This window comes from Siphateles boraxobius, unplaced genomic scaffold (genome assembly GCF_051911475.1).
Source record: "Siphateles boraxobius isolate OS27281-9 unplaced genomic scaffold, OSU_SipBor_1 66, whole genome shotgun sequence".
Lineage (NCBI taxonomy): Eukaryota > Metazoa > Chordata > Actinopteri > Cypriniformes > Leuciscidae > Siphateles > Siphateles boraxobius.
In genome coordinates this window covers 16,720,247-16,738,609 of record NW_027509193.1, presented here as the reverse complement: position 1 = coordinate 16,738,609, position 18,363 = coordinate 16,720,247, and the positions used below count along the sequence as shown (strand labels likewise).

The 18,363-nt window shown below is 50.4% G+C and overlaps 1 protein-coding gene across 1 annotated transcript in view; it reads left to right on the top strand.

Moving 5' to 3' along the window:
• Positions 1–16,259, top strand: part of gsg1l (gsg1-like) — a 52,897-nt gene extending 36,638 nt beyond the window's left edge. Inside the window, exon 5 of the mRNA XM_077212614.1 lies at positions 15,162–16,259. Within this exon, the coding sequence (XP_077068729.1) occupies positions 15,162–15,474 (313 nt within the window). The 3' untranslated portion in view covers positions 15,475–16,259. The remainder of the gene's footprint in view (positions 1–15,161) is intronic.
• Positions 16,260–18,363: the final 2,104 nt, after the last annotated feature.

Sequence of the window (18,363 nt, the reverse complement as noted above, 5' to 3'; positions counted from 1 at the left end):
CTAGGGTGAGAACACGGGAGGAGACCGGCTCTACACGTAGGCTATAGTATCTAGCGAACGTGTTAGGTGTCGCCCAGCCCGCAGCTCTACAGATATCTGTTAGCGAGGAGCCACGTGCCAGTGCCCAGGAGGATGCAACGCCTCTCGTGGAGTGTGCATGCAACCTGAGCGGGCAGGGCACGCATTGTGCTTGGTAAGCCAAGGCGATGGCATCCACTATCCAGTGGGCCATCCTCTGCTTGGAGACAGCCTTTCCCTTCTGCTGGCCTCCGTAACAGACAAAGAGCTGGTCTGAGGTCCTGACGCTTTGAGTTCTGTCCACGTACATACGCAGAGCGCGAACGGGACAGAGCAAAGCCAGGGCTGGGTCTGCCTCCTCCAAAGGCAGCGCTTGAAGGTTCACTACCTGGTCTTTGAAGGGAGTGGTAGGAACCTTGGGCACATAGCCAAACTCTAGGCACGATTCGTCGACCGAAAATGCGTGCAGGTCTCCTACCCTCTTGACAGAGGCCAGTGCAACCAGCAGCAAAGTCTTCATGGAAAGAAGCTTTAAGTCTACTGACTGCAGAGGCTCAAAGGGAACATCCTGAAGTGCTCGAAGCACCAGGGAAAGATCCCAAGAGGGTATGGAGGGGGGTCGAGGAGGATTTAATCGTCTCGCCCCCCTAAGAAACCTGACGACCAGGTCGTGCTTTCCAACTGCTTTGCCATCTATGTGGTCGTGATAAGCTGAAATAGCGGCAGCATGTACTTTGAGGGTGGAGGGAGACAGTCTACGCTCCAACCCCTGCTGCAAGAAGGAAAGCACAGACCCTATCGGACATCTTCGGGGGTCTTCTCGGCGAGAAGAACACCACTCGACGAACAGGTTCAACTTCAGGGCGTAAACACGTCTCGTGGACGGCGCCCGTGCTGAAGTGATGGTGTTAAGTACATCAGGGGGTAAGTCACCTAAAACCTCCGCGTCCCGTCCAGGGACCAGACATGGAGTTTCCAGAGGTCTGGACGCGGGTGCCATAGGGTGCCCCGTCTCTGAGTCAGAAGGTCCTTCCTCAGAGGAATGGGCCAGGGAGGGACTGTCACAAGGAGCATGAGTACTGGGAACCAAGTCCGGGTGGGCCAATAGGGAGCCACCAGAAGGACCTGCTCCTCGTCCTCCCTGACTTTGCACAGTGTCTGCGCAAGTAGGCTCACTGGGGGAAACGCATATTTACGAAGGCCCCGGGGCCAGCTGTGTGCCAGTGCGTCCGTGCTGAGTGTTCCCTCGGTCAGGGAGTAAAACAGCTGGCAGTGGGAGGTCTCTGAGGAGGCAAACAGGTCTACCTGAGCCTCCCCGAACTCTCTCAAGATCGGCTGAACCGCCTGGGGGTGGAGTCGCCATTCTCCCGGGAGCACAGCTCGTGATAGCTCGTCGGCCACACGGTTGAGCAAGCCGGGGACATACATGGCTCGAAGCGACCTCAGATGCTTCAGACTCCAGAGGAGGAGCTGGCGGGCGAGTTGCGACATGCGACTGGAGCGTAGACCACCTTGACGGTTGATGTACGCAACGGTCACAGTGTTGTCCGTACGGACCAGCACGTCCCTGCCCTGTAGCCGTCTTTTCAAGCGGGTCAGGGCGAGATGTACTGCTAGCAACTCGAGGCAGTTGATGTGCCAATGCAGTTGAGGGTCCGTCCACACCCCTGACACTGCATGCCCATTGTACGTGGCACCCCAGCCGGTGGCAGAGGCATCTGTGAATACCACAGCATGCCTGGACACCTGTTCCAAGGGGACTCCTGCCCGCCGGAACGAGGGGTCTGACCACGGGCTGAAGGTCTGGCGGCACTCCGGTGTGATTGCCACCCGGTGAGTGCCATGATGCCACGCCCATCTCGGGACTCGGCCGTGAAGCCAGTGCTGAAGCGGTCTCATATGTAGCAGGCCGAGCGGGGTTACCGCTAATGCTGCTGCCATATGCCCCAGGAGCCTCTGAAAGAGTTTCAGTGGGACCGCTGTCCTGCCCTTGAACGTGTTCAAGCAGTTCAGCACTGACTGAGCACGCTGCTCTATGAGGCGCGCTGTCTGGGCGACCAAATCCAACTCCATACCGAGAAAAGAGATCCTCTGCACAGGGGAGAGTTTGCTCTTTTCCCAGTTGACCTGAAGACCCAACTGGCTGAGGTGCCTGAACACTAGGTCCCTGTGTTCGCATAGCTGATCTCGAGAGTGTGCTAGTATGAGCCAGTCGTCGAGATAGTTGAGGATGCGAACGCCCTGTTCTCTTATGGGAACAAGGGCCCACTCCGTGACTTTCGTGAAGACACGGGGGGACAGGGACAGCCCGAAGGGTTGGACTTTGTACTGATATGCTCGACCCTCGAACGCAAAGCGCAGAAATGGCCTGTGTCGAGGAAGAATTGAGACATGAAAGTACGCGTCCTTCAGGTCGATCGCTGCAAACCAATCTTGGGGACGGATGCATTCGAAAATGCGTGTGTGCGGGAGCATTTTGAACGGTAGCTTGTGGAGGCTCCGATTCAAAACTCGCAGATCCAAGATCGGTCGTAACCCACCACGTTTCTTGGGTACAATGAAGTAGGGACTGTAGTGCCCTGACCTCATATCGGCTGGAGGGACCGGCTCTATCGCATCCTTCGCCAGTAGGACTGCGATCTCCGCACGCAAGACATGGGCATCGGCTGCTCTCACTGTAGTGGAGTGGATGGCCCGAAACTTGGGGGGATGCCGGGCGAACTGAATCGCATAGCCGAGCCTGATGGTTCGAATGAGCCAGCGAGATGGCCTGGGGAGCGCTAACCAGGCTCGCAGAGACCGTACAAGTGGGACCAAAGGAACCGTAGGCGTACCCGGAGTGGGGCAGCAAGGTGGAACACAGGGACGTGGCTCGGGAGGCTCTCTCTGGGAGGCGGCCCGTAGCGGGGTCTGAGTGTGCTGTGCAGCACTTACCTGGTTCCACGGGGCAGGAGGTGCGGGAGGCGGCTCGGTGGCATTCTCGGACCGTACGCAGCTGCCGGCTGGCGATAGAAGACGCGGATGAGAGTGGTAAGGATTCCGACCCCCCACTGCTCTCCGGGCCCTCTTCGGACCCAGAGATGATAGAAACTGCTCTTTTATTGAAAATTTGGGTACCGCTGGTTTTAAGGCCAGCGGCGAAACACAAACCAAACGAAACAAAGGATTTTCCACCCGGCCCTCTTCCGGGGGAGGGAGCGATGCAGTCATCGTCTCCTGGAGAGCAGTCCCTTCCACCTCTGGGTCGCCCGTCCTAGGGCCGCTTACCTTTGGCTTTGCCGCCCCTCTTGGCGGGGGCCTGTACGGGCGGGGCGCCCTGCCTGCGACTGGCTCCACGGTGCCGCTTGGATGGAGGCTGCTGCTGCGGCGCGGGAGCAGGGGCAGACGCAGGCGGACGCCCACGGCGACGAGCAGACCGAGGAGCCGCGGGCGGTGGGGTGGAGGCAGCAGCTGACCGCCGCGGCAGGATGTGTTTAATGGCCTCAGTCTGCTTCTGTACAGCCGAGAACTGCTGGGCGAAGTTCTCGACCGCGTCGCCGAAGAGGCCGGTCTGGGACACGGGGGAGTTAAGGAACCTGATCTTGTCGGTCTCCCGCATGTCAGCAAGACACAGCCAGAGGTGGCGTTCCTGGACCACTAGTGTGGACATCGCACGTCCCACTGACCGCGCAGTGACCTTCGTCGCACGGAGCGCGAGGTCAGTTGCGGTACGAAGTTCTTGGAGAACTTGTGGATCATGACCACCCTCGTGCAGGTCCTTCAGTGCCTTGGCCTGATGAACCTGCAACAACGCCATAGCGTGCATGGCAGAGGCAGCTTCCCCACAGGCCTTGTAAGCCTTGCCGGTCAGGTCCGACGAGTACTTACAGGCCCGGGAAGGAAGACACGGTTCTCCACGCCAAGTGGAGTTAGGGCACAGTTGCATAGCAACGGCCCGTTCCACTGGCGGGATATGCGCGTATCCCTTAGCTGCCCAGCCATCAAGGGTGGTGAGGGAGGAGGAGCCACCGAGACGGTTTCTGGCAGTAAAAGGGCGTTCCACGTCCCTGTGAGCTCCTCATGCACTTCTGGGAAGAAAGGCACTGGGGTGGGTTGCTGAGAACCAGCGCGCGCCACCCCGAGATACCAATCGTCCAACCTCGAGGGCTCGGGACACGGTGGAGGGTTCCACACGAGCCCGATCCTGTTGGCGGCCCGGGAAAGCATGGCCATCATCTCCGGGTCCGACTCGGGCACCGCTGACACACCTGAAGGAGGCAGCGGCTCCGAGCCGTCGTCCGCGGAGAGGTCTGACCCACCCTCCGATGCAGCGATCGACATCTGGTCGTCGCAGGAAGCGCCGAACGAAACGACTGGTACACATCTCGAGGATGGTCCAGAACGTTCCGTTGGCAGCTCAACTGGTTGCGGAGCAAGAGAGGAGTGAGGGTTCCTAGGGGGTTGGTTCCCCGAAGGAAGCGCGCTCACTGTAATCCTCAGGTCACCCGTGTCACTGCCCGTAGCAACCCGCGAAGGGGGGTTGGAACGAGGTGCAGGCACGGGGACTCCGCCCCTTTGCAGGAACGTGAGTCTCGACCTCAGCTCCGAGATGGTCATCTTCCCACAATGGGTACATGACTCATCCTGCCTGTGCGTGTTCGAGGCCCAGACACACAAGGCAGCGATCGTGACCATCCCGCGACCCCAGGTAACGACCGCATCCAGAAACACACAGATAGAATGTCATCTTGAAAAAGACCCAAACTATCTGTGTAAGCTCTTTTAGAGACTGCTCTCCTTGGTGCTGAAGCATGCAGGGGAACGGTCACGGCGAACACAGACAGGAATGTGCACCTGTCTGTGCGCGATTCTCTCTCGCTGGTCTTACCAGCCGTGAAAACGGCCGTTGAGCGCTTTAATTGCGCACCTTACCAGCCGTAAAAACGGCCGTTGAGCGCTTTAACCGCGCACCTTACCAGCCGTGAAAACAGCTTTTTTGTTTGCTCAGTTTTAAAACAACAAACAAAGAAGAGAGAGAGAGAAGAGAAAAAGACCGCTCGCGCTGCTGTGCCGTCACGCCCGCACCAAAGTGGAGAGATCCAGAAGAGGCTTGCTTTCAAATTCACTCTGTTCAGCATACGAAGTGCTTGGCTCCGAAGCAAAAAGCTAGCGTGCAATCGCACCAGCTGCTTGTTAAATACCCGCGCTGCGAGGCTGCACAGCTGTTGCAAATGATTGCACGCCAATGTGTATTGGCTTGTTTTAGTTTCACTCGAAGTAGATTGGCCTCTCTAGCGAGATTCCAATTGGTCAGTCATGACCTACGTTGTAGTGACTGACCGATAGGGAACAAGTGTTATTCTTTGACAGAATAATTTCATTCTGAGTCAGATTTCCAGTGTTTTGGTAAAGTTATTGTGTGCAGAGAAAGATGTGTTCTATTTTGAAATGAAGAGTTAGTATATATTTAACAAAATGTGTTTTTGAGAAGAAAACTATCCATTTGGCCAATTGTGTTTTGTAGGTGTGAGTCTGTGTTAAGAGTTTAGAAAAAGTATCTGAAGTATGGGTAAGCGCTTTTTAGCGATTGAAAAAAACTGTAATAGGAATTCATATATGACTTAAACTATTATTCAGATAGACTCTTTAGTTGCGGTAATCATAGTTCCCTTTCGTTGTCACTCCGAGTTACGTCGGATGACGACGAATGGGGTTTCGCTTAGAACACCTATCGACTTCGAGTATTACAAAACGAGCCAATGGCAAAGAAATGCCATGGGTCTGCGGAATTTGCATAGCGTATCTCCGCCTTACCTCGTGGGTATAAAAGGAGGACGCCGGCAACAGGCAGATATGTTTTCGCTTCGGAGCCAAGAGCATTTCTTCACTCCACAGTCATCTCTGACTTCGCTCTACGAGACGAGCTTTTCTCTGCGGTGTTGGTGTGACGGCGATCTGCAGCGAGCTCACAGTGCCTGCTGATCTGTGCAGTAATCTGCCAGTGTGTGTGTGTCTCCCTGTGCGCTTCAACATCGCGGAGTTTTTTCTCTCCTCTCATAAAAGAGCTCGCACGCGGCACGTCTTTTTAAAGACGGCTCGCCCGTGCATTTCTGGTTGCAGCGGACTGGTATCGGACTCTGATGGGCACGAGCGCTGTCTAGTGTGTTTGATCATGCTTGAACAGCGCTCGTGGGTGACTCATGTTCTCGCAAGGGAACGTGATCATCGCGTCATAAATAGGTCGAGACTCGGTGAACTCGCAAGAGTGAGAGTCCCCTCATCCACCCCCCGATCTTCGGCGGGTGGCCAGGGTGACCTGAGGGTTACGGTCTGGAACAAGGCGCCGACTATGTGTCCGTGACCCCAGCCCCCCTCTTCAATGACGGTGCCCACTAGTGAACTGCTGATTCCCGCGAGTCTACCCTCTGGTGGCCCGCGTGTTTCAGTTGAAGCTACAGAGGAAGATGCCATGTCTGTTGCAGCATCACTAGGTGGGCTTGAGTCTTCTGGAAGTGAGGGCTCGTCACAGCTGCCACCTTCCGGTGTGCATACGGCTGTGCCTGAGTCTGATCCGGAGATGACGGCCATGCTTTCCTGGGACGATTGGTTTTGGGTAAGGCCGCCGACCCTCGTCCGTGGCAAACCCCAATACCTCTCTTCCCGGACGTGCATGATGAGATCTCGAAGTCCTAGAAGACCCCCTTGTCTTCTCAGGACCGCTCGCTGATCTCATCCGCCTTTCCTCCCCTCGATGGGGCCGCTGCCCTTGGGTACACTGGGGTTCCCCCGGCTGAACGCTCTGTTGCGATGCTATGTGTCCTCAGAGTGCTTCTTCTCGGCGCAATCCTAAGCACCCGCCCGTGGCCTGTATTTTTTCGTCTACGCTTGTGGCGAGATCCTATAGCGCCACGGGACTGGCAGCCGCCTCACTGCATGCCATGGTCATTCTGCTGGTCCACCTGACCCAGATGCTCATGGACCTGCACGAGGGCGGGACTGACCCAGGGCTCTTCACTGAGCTGCGCGCCGCCACTGACCTTGCTCTCTGAGCGACGAAAGTGGCCGTACGCTCCCTGGGTCAGGTGATGCTCACCAGTCTGTGGCTGAACCTGTCTGATGTGCTGGATGTCGCGCGGACCCGTCTGTCCGACATTCCCATATCCCAGGTCGGCCTCTTCGGCGGTGCGGTTGAGGGCTTGCCCAACAGCTCTCAGCCGCCCATGAGCAGAGTGAGGTTGATTCTGTCCCGACGGCCCCGCCGTCCGCTCAGATCCCTCGTCTGCCCACCGCCGAAGGCGCCCTCCCGCGGCTCCCACCCCGCCCGTTCACGGGCCGGCTCTGGGGGCCGCGGGCGGACGCCACAGCCCTCTCCAGCCCCGCCCCCCGCTACACGCCGGGCTAAGCGGCGCTCGTGAGACGGGCACCTCGGCGATGGAGCAGACTGAGGTTGATTCTGTCCCGACGGGCCCCCCGTCCGCTCAGATCCCTCGGTCTGCCCACTGCCGAGGGCGCCCCCCCGCGGCTCCCACCCCGCCCGTTCACCCGGGTCGGCTCTGGAGGCCGCGGCCGGACGCCACAGTCCTCTCCAGCCCCGCACCCCGCTACACGCCGGGTTAAGCGGCGCTCTTGAGTTGGGCTCCTCAGAGATGGGACTCAGTTCTTTCCAGGAGTTGGTAGCAGGACCACTCCTTTCCCCGGGGAGGGCCGGGGAAGAATCCTTATTCTCCAAAGAGCTGATTCTCCCGTCTCTGAGCACAGAGTTCTCGGACGTCACAGAGCGCCGCCCACAAGCCGTGCTCTCCTCGTCCCCCTCTGTCCCAGAGGTGGTTGACATGGTGTGCCGTCCACGGACCGCTTCGCCCCTGTCCCCCTCTGTCGCCAGACCCCTGGCAGAGCAGGCCCCCGCGGGACGACCAGCCTGGTCCTCCCCTGGCCCCTCTGCCAGGGCGCGGTTGCTAACTGTGCCCCCACATCGGGCCGCTATGCCGTCCACGTCTGGGCCAGTTACTCCGCTTCGCTGCCCCTCCGGGGGGACGCCTGTGGTCGCATGATCCCGCTGGTTCAGTTCCTGGGAGCCTGGTTAGAGCTTCCCCGTCTGGCCCGCTGGGTCGCGCGGACCATCAGGCTCGGCTATGCGATTCAGTTCGCACGGTCTCCTCCCCACTTGGGGAGTCCGCTCCACTTTTGTCGGTGGCTATGCCCCCATCAGGAGAGCAGAGATTGCCACCCTGCTGGCGAAGGGCGCAATCGAGACTGTCCCTCCAGCCGAGATGAGGTCCAGCCGGCTTCTCAGCCCCTACTTCATTGTCCACAATAAAACCAGGGGTTACGGCCAATCCTGGACTTGCGCGTGCTGAACCGCTCCCTTCACAGGATGCCGTTCAAGATGCTCAAACGCGTTTTCGAATGCATACGGCCCAGGATCGGTTTGCAGCGATCGACCTGAAGGACGCCTACTTCATGTCTCTATTCTCCTTGACACAGACCATTCCTTCGGTTTTCTTTCAGGGGCAGGCATCCAGTACGCGGTTTTCCCTTTCGGGCTAGCCCTGTCTCCTCGCATCTTCACGAAGGTCGTCGAGGCTGCCCTTGTTCCCCTTCGGGAACACGGGGTTCGCATCCTGAGTTATATCGACGACTGGCTGATCATAGCTCACTCTCGAGTTCAGGTTGCGAACACAGGGACCTAGTGCTTCGGCACCTAGCTCGTCTGGGCCTTCGGGTCAACTGGGAGAAGAGCAAACTTTGCCCCGTGCAGAGGATCTCTTTTCTCGGTATGGATATCGACTCGGTCGCCATGTCCGCGCAGCTTACGAGCTAGCGCGCGCGCAGTCACTGCTGACTTGCCTGAGACAGTTCGAGGGCAAGAGTGCGGTTCCACTGAAACTTTTTCAGAGGCTCCTGGGCATATGGCTTCTGCAGCCGCGGCAACGCCGCTCGGATTGCTTCATATGAGACCGCTTCAGCTTTGGCTTCGCGACCGAGTCCCGAGGTGGGCATGGCAACACGGCACCCTCCGAGTAACAGTTACTCCGACCTGTCGTCAGACCTTCACCCCGTGGTCGAACCTCAGTTTTCTACGGGCCGGAGTGCCCCTGGAACGAGCTTCGCGGCATGTTGTTGTAACGACAGATGCCTCCTCCACGGGCTGGGGTGCCATGTGCAATGGACGTGCTGCCGCGGGCTCCTAGACAGGACCCCGCCGCCTCTGGCACATCAATTGCCTCGAGTTGCTGGCCGTACGTCTTGCTCTGCGCCGCTTCCGGGCCGTGCTCAAGAACCAACACGTACTAGTCCGTTCAGACAATACCGCCACTGTAGCGTACATCAACCATCAAGGTGGTCTACGCTCCCGCCGTATGTCGCAACTTCGCCCGCCACCTCCTCATATGGAGTCAGAAGCATCTGAGGTCGCTTCATGCCATTTACATCCCCGGAGCCCTGAACTGTGCAGCGCACGGCTTCAGCCCCTCCCGGGAGATTGGCGACTCCATCCCCAGTCGGTTCAGCTGATTTGGGACCAGTTCGGGGACGCACAGATAGATCTGTTTGCCTCTCACGACTCGACCCATTGCGCCCTGTATTATTCCCTGACCGAGGGCACGCTCGGCACGGATGCACTGGCGCACAGCTGGCCGCGGGGCCGCAAATATGCGTTTCCCCCAGTGAGCCTTCTTGCGCAGACCCTGCGCAAGGTCAGGGAGGACGAGGAGCAGGTCATTCTGGTCGCGCCATACTGGCCCGCCCGGACCTGGTTCTCCGAACTAGTACTCCTCGCGACAGCACCTCCCTGGCCGATTCCCCTGAGGAAGGACCTCCTTTCTCAGGGACGGGGCACCCTATGGCACCCTCGTCCCGATCTTTGGAACCTCCACGTGTGGCTCCTGGACGGGACGAAGCAGGTTGAGTACCCTTCCACCTACGGTGGCGGCTACCATCACTTCCGCTAGAGCGTCGTCCACGAGACATGTCTACGCGTTGAAGTGGAACCTCTTCGTCACTGGTGCTCTTCTCTTCAAGAAGACCCCCGGAGATGTTCGATTAGTGTCGTGCTTTCCTTCCTTCAAGATAGGCCAGAGCGAAGGCTGTCTCCCTCCACCCTGAAAGTCTATGTTGCCGCTATTGCCGCACACCATGACCCAGTCGAAGGTAAGTCTGTTGGAAGGCACGACCTGATCATCAGGTTCCTGAGAGGAGCGAGGAGACTGAATCCTCCTCGCCCTCCTCTCGTTCCCTCTTGGGACCTCTCAGTGGTTCTAACTGCCCTGCGGAGTGCTCCCTTTGAGCCTTTGCAACCAGTGGAGCTTAAGTTCCTGTCTATGAAGACAGCGCTCCTGGTTGCATTGGCCTCCATCAAGAGGGTGGGGGACTTGCATGCATTCTCCGTTGACGAAGCGTGCCTGGAATTTGGGCCGGCTTACTCTCACGTGATCCTGAGACCCCGGCCTGGATATGTGCCCAAGGTTCCTACCACTCCCTTCCGGGACCAGGTGGTGAACCTGCAAGCGCTGCCCCCGGAGGAGGCAGACCCAGCCTTGGCACTGCTCTGTCCAGTACGCGCCCTCCGCGCCTATGTAGACAGGACGCAGTGTTTCAGGACCTCAGACCAGCTCTTTGTCTGTTATGGTGGGAAGCTGAAGGGAAAAGCTCTCTCCAAGCAAAGGTTGTCTCACTGGATAGTGGACGCCATTGCCTTGGCATACCAGCAGCAAGGTCGACCGTGCCCCCTTGGTGTGACTGCCCACTCCACCCGGAGTGTGGCATCCTCTTGGGCTCTAGCGCATGGCGCCTCGCTAACAGACATCTGCAGAGCTGCAGGCTGGGCGACACCTAACACATTTGCCAGATTCTACAATCTCCGAGTGGAGCCAGTGTCCTCTCATGTACTCGCTTCAACCAGCTAGTACTGGACCCGCTCAGGTGTCTTCGCTTGCTCGCCATTCCACTCCACGGACTGGATACGTGCGATATTCTCCTCAGGTGAGCTTCCCCGAAAAGCCCTGAGTTCCTCCAGCACTCCTGACGTTGGCGCCAGTGTCTATTGCCTGTGCGTCGGCTAGGTGCCTCCCGTGTGCATGGTCCCTCCCCTGAGCGACCCCCACATGTGTATTTCCACTGTAAGCCTCCCGAGCATGTGTCTTTCCCTTGGCAAGCTACCTTGCCACCCCTGGGGTTGAAATATTCCACCTGCGGCTGGACACCCCAGTGTTCTCCATGTCTCCTTCGGGTCACATGTGTATTCTCTAAGTCCCCCCCTCTGGGTTGGCAGTAATTGCATATTTTCCCTGAACTTGGGATATGCTCCCCAGTGTACCTTGGTATTCCTGTGCTAAATAGGAGTCCTTCGTCCGTGCCAGTCTCACGACAGGGATCTCAGATTAACGCAGGGCACTGGAAGACAGCTGAGAAGGTGGCGTGATTAGACTGGTAACCCCATTCGTCGTCATCCGACGTAACTCGGAGTGACAACGAAAGGGAACGTCTCGGTTACGTATGTAACCCTCGTTCCCTGAGTAGGGAACGGAGACGTTACGTCTTCCTGCCACTTTCCGCTGTACCGCGGGGATCGCCTGAGCTCAGTCTTGGCTCCTCAGCGAAGAAACATATCTGCCTGTTGCCGGCGTCCTCCTTTTATACCCACGAGGTAAGGCGGAGATACGCTATGCAAATTCCGCAGACCCATGGCATTTCTTTGCCATTGGCTCGTTTTGTAATACTCGAAGTCGATAGGTGTTCTAAGCGAAACCCCATTCGTCGTCATCCGACGTAACGTCTCCGTTCCCTACTCAGGGAACGAGGGTTACATACGTAACCGAGACGTTCTTCATTAGTCATACATTAACTATCTGTGCATTAGAAAAGCATGAATTAATGCACCCATTTGGTGAAGTGTTACCAAGCAGCACAACTATTTTCGACATTGAAAATAATAAATGTTTCTTGAGCAGCAAATCAGCATATTAGAATGATTTCTGAAGGATAATGTGACACTGAAGACTGGAGTAATGATGCTGAAAATGCTGTCAGCATCACAGGAATAAATTACATTTGAAAATATTTGAAAATAGAACAGTTATTTTAAACTGTAATATTTCACAATATTACTGTTTTTTTGATCAAATAAGTGAGAAGAGACTTCTTTCAAAAACATTTAGGAATCTTGCCGCCCCCAAAGTTACGAATGTTAGTGTACATCTAATTGACTATATGGAATTGATTTCTTTAAAGTCATTTTAAAATATTATTTAAAGAGGCAGTTCACTCAAATAACAATTCTCTTCCTTCCTCACACGCATGTCATTTCAAACTTGCATGACTGACTTATTTCTTTGGAATACAAAAGGTTAAAATTTTTAGGTGAATATAGTCGCAACTGAATGAGGACTGGTGTTTTCAAGCTCCAAAATGACAAATATTACCAGTAAAAGTACATACTCCATATGACTTCTTTGCCGTATTTTGAGCCTTTTGAAGTCACATTACAGCTTTGAGCGTGGATTATGTTTTTCATTAGCAAATTCACTTTACATTTAACCTTGCTCAAGTTCATGGGAGAAGGTGCGGTATTCGATTTGTGACCAATTCAAACTTTTCACCCTTAGTTGTTCCTTATCAATAATGAAATGGATTTCTCTACAGCAGTATAGCTCTACATCCCATCCAACACTGTGATTTTGCTTTTCCATCCTATGATATATAATTCACCAAGGCAAAGAGGCGATGCATCCTCAAAAGTCACAGATGTGCTGGTGTTTGGTCTCATTCTGCAACAAATGAATCTGGCTCTTGCGGACCCTTCTCATTTCAGGTTCACTTTCTCCAATATACAGTACATTTTCTTTTTCTAACTGAATGAACAATGTAGAAAAAAAATAATTAAAGCAGACCCTTCTCATTTCAGGTTCACTTTCTCCAATATACAGTATGCTCTTTTTCTAACTGAACGAACAATGTAGAATTTTTTTTTTAATTAGACTTCTAAATGGTTTCCTCAGTTTCTCTCAATATTTTGAGGCCACATTAACCCATATATCAGACAAACGGACCAAAAGGAGTGAAACATTGAATTAGAGCATATTAGAAATTTTACATTTTGATTTTTAAGATTTACTATTGTTATTGTTTTGGAAAAAGGTCTATTTTTCTCACCAAGCAAAGCTACATGTATTTGATAAAAAATATAGTAAACAGTTATATTGTGAAATATTATTAGAATTTATAACTTTTCTATTTTAATATATTTAAAAATGTTATTTATTACTGTGATGGCAAAGCTGAATTTTCAGCATTATTACTCCAGTCTTCAGTGTCACACGATCCTCCAGAACCTCCAGTGTTCACAAATCATTTATTATTAATGTTGAAAACAGTTGTGCTGCTTAATATTTTTGTGGAAACTGTGATACATTATTTGATAAATAGAAAGTTGAAATTAACATAATTTTTTTATACTGTATATATACACAATAAAAATAATAATAAACTGCAGCACGTGCCTACAGGACAAATAATTTGACCTTTACAAAAGAGTTCCTGCTGACCTAGAAAGCAAAAAATATTTTACTCAGAATAGTTCTCTGACACTCGGATTTGTATTAGGCTATATTTATAAGCTATACATTAGGCAATATAATTTATTAATCTGTGATTTAGAAAAAAATGGCTTGCTTATAAGTTTATATTTTCTGAAATGCTGCCATTTTTATATTACTAAATCTGTTGTGAATTGAGAAGGTCAAATACTTGTTGGAATGCTAAATTGGATGTTTGAAAACAGTCAGTCATTTCAAACAGTGACCATGTTGTGTCATTTTGGTAAAAATCCAGTTACATTGAATATAAGGTTAGGTTAGAAGTTCTTTTACAGCCTTTATAAGAATGTAAAAAGTGTTAAATGTGAACTTTTTAATTGTGCGTGTCAGCTCTACGGTGAATTTTTGGAGTGAGTTTCTGTCATTAAATTTTTTTGGGACCATGCCTGTCCTTTAGACCAGAGAGGGAATGGCTTTATTGGATCACCCAACAAATGTGTGTTATTTTGGCACATGGAAATAAGAGACATGGATTGGGGTTCTGACAAGCATGAAAGTGGTATTTACATTGACTGAATTACCACAGATGTTTGCCTGGCATCCATTATTCTAGGCCAAAATTGCTTCATTTGTCCTCTGCCATCTGGCCAAATTTTTCTCCTCCCTCTGTACCTTTACTATCTTACTGAATGGCAAGACTCTGAAAATCAAAGAGTAAATCCTTCAGCTTCAAGGTTTAATTTCCCCAGCTCACAAGCTCAAATACTGCACTCTCATGGTTTCTGATTGGAAACCAAAGGTAATTTGCAGTCTATAAATCACAGACATGTTTTGGGAATGCAACTTTCTTTCTTTTTTACTGCAGGTGAACAAAAATTAAGATAAAACTTCCAAATATGGATAAAGGTATCAAAAATGCTAACTGAAACAAAAGTTATTCAGAAAAAAAAGATAAAAAACCAAATAATATAATGCTTGATATGTAATAGTCCTTGTTTTTCCAAATTGAGTGGGTGTTTTGAGTCTGAATCTCATACATGAATGAACAATTGTATATAGCTTGATAAAAATACCTGTACAGTACAAAATAGATGAATGACTCTTATGAATTAGCATTTTCTGGAATCTCTAAGCAGATGTGTAGACATAGTCTATTTCTGTCATAATTTAAGGGTTTGAGTGTATGATTCAATTATTAGTTCATAGCATAAAAGTGTGCTTAATTGTCACCACCTACTGGTGTAACAACGTAACCTACAGAAAGAGTCACTGAAGGATCTGTGAATTGAGTCACTGAGATTAATCAAAATCCCCATCACAAAACCTGATTTAAAGTGTGCTGTTGTGCTGCATGCCACTTGCTTTGGGCTTCATTTCAATTCCACTAAACCGATATAATGTATAATAGACTGGACAGCTCAAAATGCATCTGGGACTGTTTTTTCTACAGTCAACAAGTATCTTTGTTAGTCCATAAATGCAAAATGCCACATTCAACAAATGTCATCAATCCATCCACCCACCCATCCATCCATCCTGTTTGATAGTGCACTATGCAAAAAACAAATGCAAATAAATAGCTTAATACAATAATACATCTCAATATCTTTTTTATATATGTATGTTTCACAGTATGGCCTGGGGCTCGTTCACCTGTTGCATGGCCGCCTCCGTCACCACCCTCAACTCCTACACAAAGACGGTGATCGAGTTCCGGCACAAACGGAAGCTCTTTGAACAAGGCCTGCGAGAGGAGCAAACCTTTCTGGACCCGGAGGCCTTCCATTACTTTCGTGATACGTCCGTCCAGTCCATCTCCAGCTCTATAGATGTTTACCAAAGCCACGGGAGCAGCCACGGGAGCAGTCATGGGAAAATGCGCTCCCCGCCGGCTTCGGTGGACCAGGGCGACAACACAGAGTCCCTGGGAGAAGAGCAGTGCTGAGAGGACATACATCCGGTACTGCACAGGTGGCCTTGCTCTGACCGGATATCTCAGAATACTGATTAACTGGGAGGCGAGGTTTTTTTAAAAATATGGATTATGAGGTTGAAAATGGACATAAATAACAGTATTGTACGAGGCATGCAGGTATTAAGCTGAGTCTTAGTGAAGATAAATTGGTGATTGTAAATAAAATCATGTGGAAAGGGAGCATTTTTTCCCCGCCAACAGATAGGTGAATTATGTACGGGCAGGTGGGAAAACAAAACGACTTACATTGCCATGAAGACTGAGCAGTGCATGCTGCTAAAACCGTATCATAGCATCTGTCAGTCCCTCGCCCTGACAGCTAGACAAGCTCCTGAGTATTTACCGGTCTTACACAGTATGTGAAATGCCCTCCTCTCTTGGTGAGATCTGCTTGAATATGCCTTCATGTTTCAAACAGCAGAGTAGAGTACCGTTTAAATCCTGCCTTCAATACAACTGCAGCTGAACACAGGAGAAGCACAGCCCATTTCAGTTGCAACATCCACTAGGGATAAAAGGTTACTGGCACTTGGATTTTTGTCTTTTGTCGTGCATTACTGGGTCGATTAGCAGCAGTCAGTGACAAGATTATAATCCCTGCCCCCATTTTTTTGGTAATTTATTTTTGTGGCAATATTCTTATTAATGTACATACAATGAATGGAATTATATCTATTAATGAATGTACTAAATATTTATCAATGTATGCACTATAATCCTGTCTTTTTCATTTGATAAAAGAGGTACAAAATTGTCATCTTGTTGATTTTTTTGGGGTTTGCTTTTAGAAGATAGAAAGCCATGTACAGTAGTTCTTTATTCTTTAGAAACCTCTTAATAGAATAATTTGGCAAAAGTTCATGATCGTGACATCCATGCCATGGCCATGACAGTTCAGGACGAATAGATGTACCCTTACTGTAAGGAAGATGTAGGCTCAGTGGATTCCATAAGCGGGTCTTTATTAAAGGATCTGAGCATAAAATCCAAACAATAGTCACAGCTCGTAGTCAGGTCACAGGCCGTGGTCGAAGCACAGGTAAAACAATCCAATGGCAGAAAAATCTAAAACAGCAATCCAAAAGTGTGAGTCAAAAGGCAAAAATAATGGTCATAACAGTAATCATCAACAGAGATATGGTAGAACGCTTAGTAAGAAAGAGAACTGGCAATACTTCGCAATATGGCAGTGATAGCACATGGCTTAAATACCTGGTGACAGGAAATGACAAGACAGAAACTGATGTTGCAGGAACAGGAAGTGACAGACTTCAATATTCAGGTGATGGCTCCCTCTGGTGGACTGGTGCCTGATCAAACATTACAGTTACACTCTATATATATACTGTGTGTACACACACACAGGGCTTGACATTAACACCCGCCAACCCGGGTTGATTTCAGCAGTGGCGTGTACCACTGTCACTCCTATTTGCAACTTTGGCGGGTTGAATTTGATGTATAATATAGGCTATGCATTTTTAAAATGTAGTCTTTTAAAAAGGTATCAGAAATAATAAGTGTAATGTAGTGTAGCGATACATATGGATAATGAAATAATGCTTCCAATACTAATTTTCAGCAGAAAATACAAAAAATTATACTAATACTAAATACAGATACTAAAAATTATAGATGAATGATTATGAATAAACACATTCTGTAATAGGTTAGCAGATTTGCAGACATGCACATTTCAAAGAAAGAATAAAAAAAAAACTTGTTTTGGTCATTATCGAATCATTTCAGTATATGATTGTATGACTCGTTCATAACGCACAGTTGTTTGTAATGCTTTTATTGGGAATATTATTCACATCTGGAGTTCAGCAGCAAGTCTCTGAATACAGTCTTTCTTAGTGAATCATGTTCTCCGAGTTCTGGATTTATGCAATTCAAGCTACTTTATTATACTAGAAGCCATGCTGTAACAAGCGCTAGCATGGTTTAGAACCTGCCTTCAGCAGAGGCCCTTCAAACAGAAGTCAAATTAAAAGGGACTGATCTTGCAGTTTGAAAACTAACAGATGAGGCTTAATGTAGTCTCAGCCTCAGACGTCACACCCACGAACCGTTGGCAAACAAATGCCGTGACGCCAAAACCCCTCGTGGAAGAAGAAAGCCGTTGTGTTTACAACCGTGACAATAAACGCTTACCAGGATCAACTAAACGCTGGATTTTCAAAAGTATGTGAAGTTTGCTGCTCCACTGTTGCAGTAAACTTGCATAACGTTCTTGAATGAATAATTGATTAGATGCACGCCGGTCTGTTATTGTAGGGACATCGACATTATATCGTCCCGCCCCTAAACATGACGCAGAACAAAACTAACTGTGATTGGTTGCGTAAACGTCCTCTTGGGCGATCCTTGACCAAGCAAGCTGCGATAGAGTCCAGACCTTCTGCCGTCAGTCTGAAGCTCTGGCTACGCGAGACTAGGCTTAATGCAACACTCTTAATGCTCATGTAATTATGTGAAGTTAGACAGTCAGAGAGTGGGCATTCGTTCATTCATTTGTGTTAAGAAGAGTGGATGTCCATTTTCTCATCTTCATACATTATCAAAACACCTGAACAGCTGCAAGCTTATTTTATTTCTCTATTGGACATTAAGGTAATTACTCATTTAACCTGTAAACACTCACTGTGACTCTGAGAGCATACTTATGCTCCCTGCTACCCAGCATGCAAAAGCAGTCAAATGAGATGTATGGAATATGGAATAATTAGAATTCATGATGCAACAACCAAATTACCGTCACATAAGAGTCATTATTTTGGGAATTGGATTACACTCATTGAGCTGTGTGTTTATGATTCATTAAGAAGAACTGGCTCAAAAGAGCCATTCATTCTG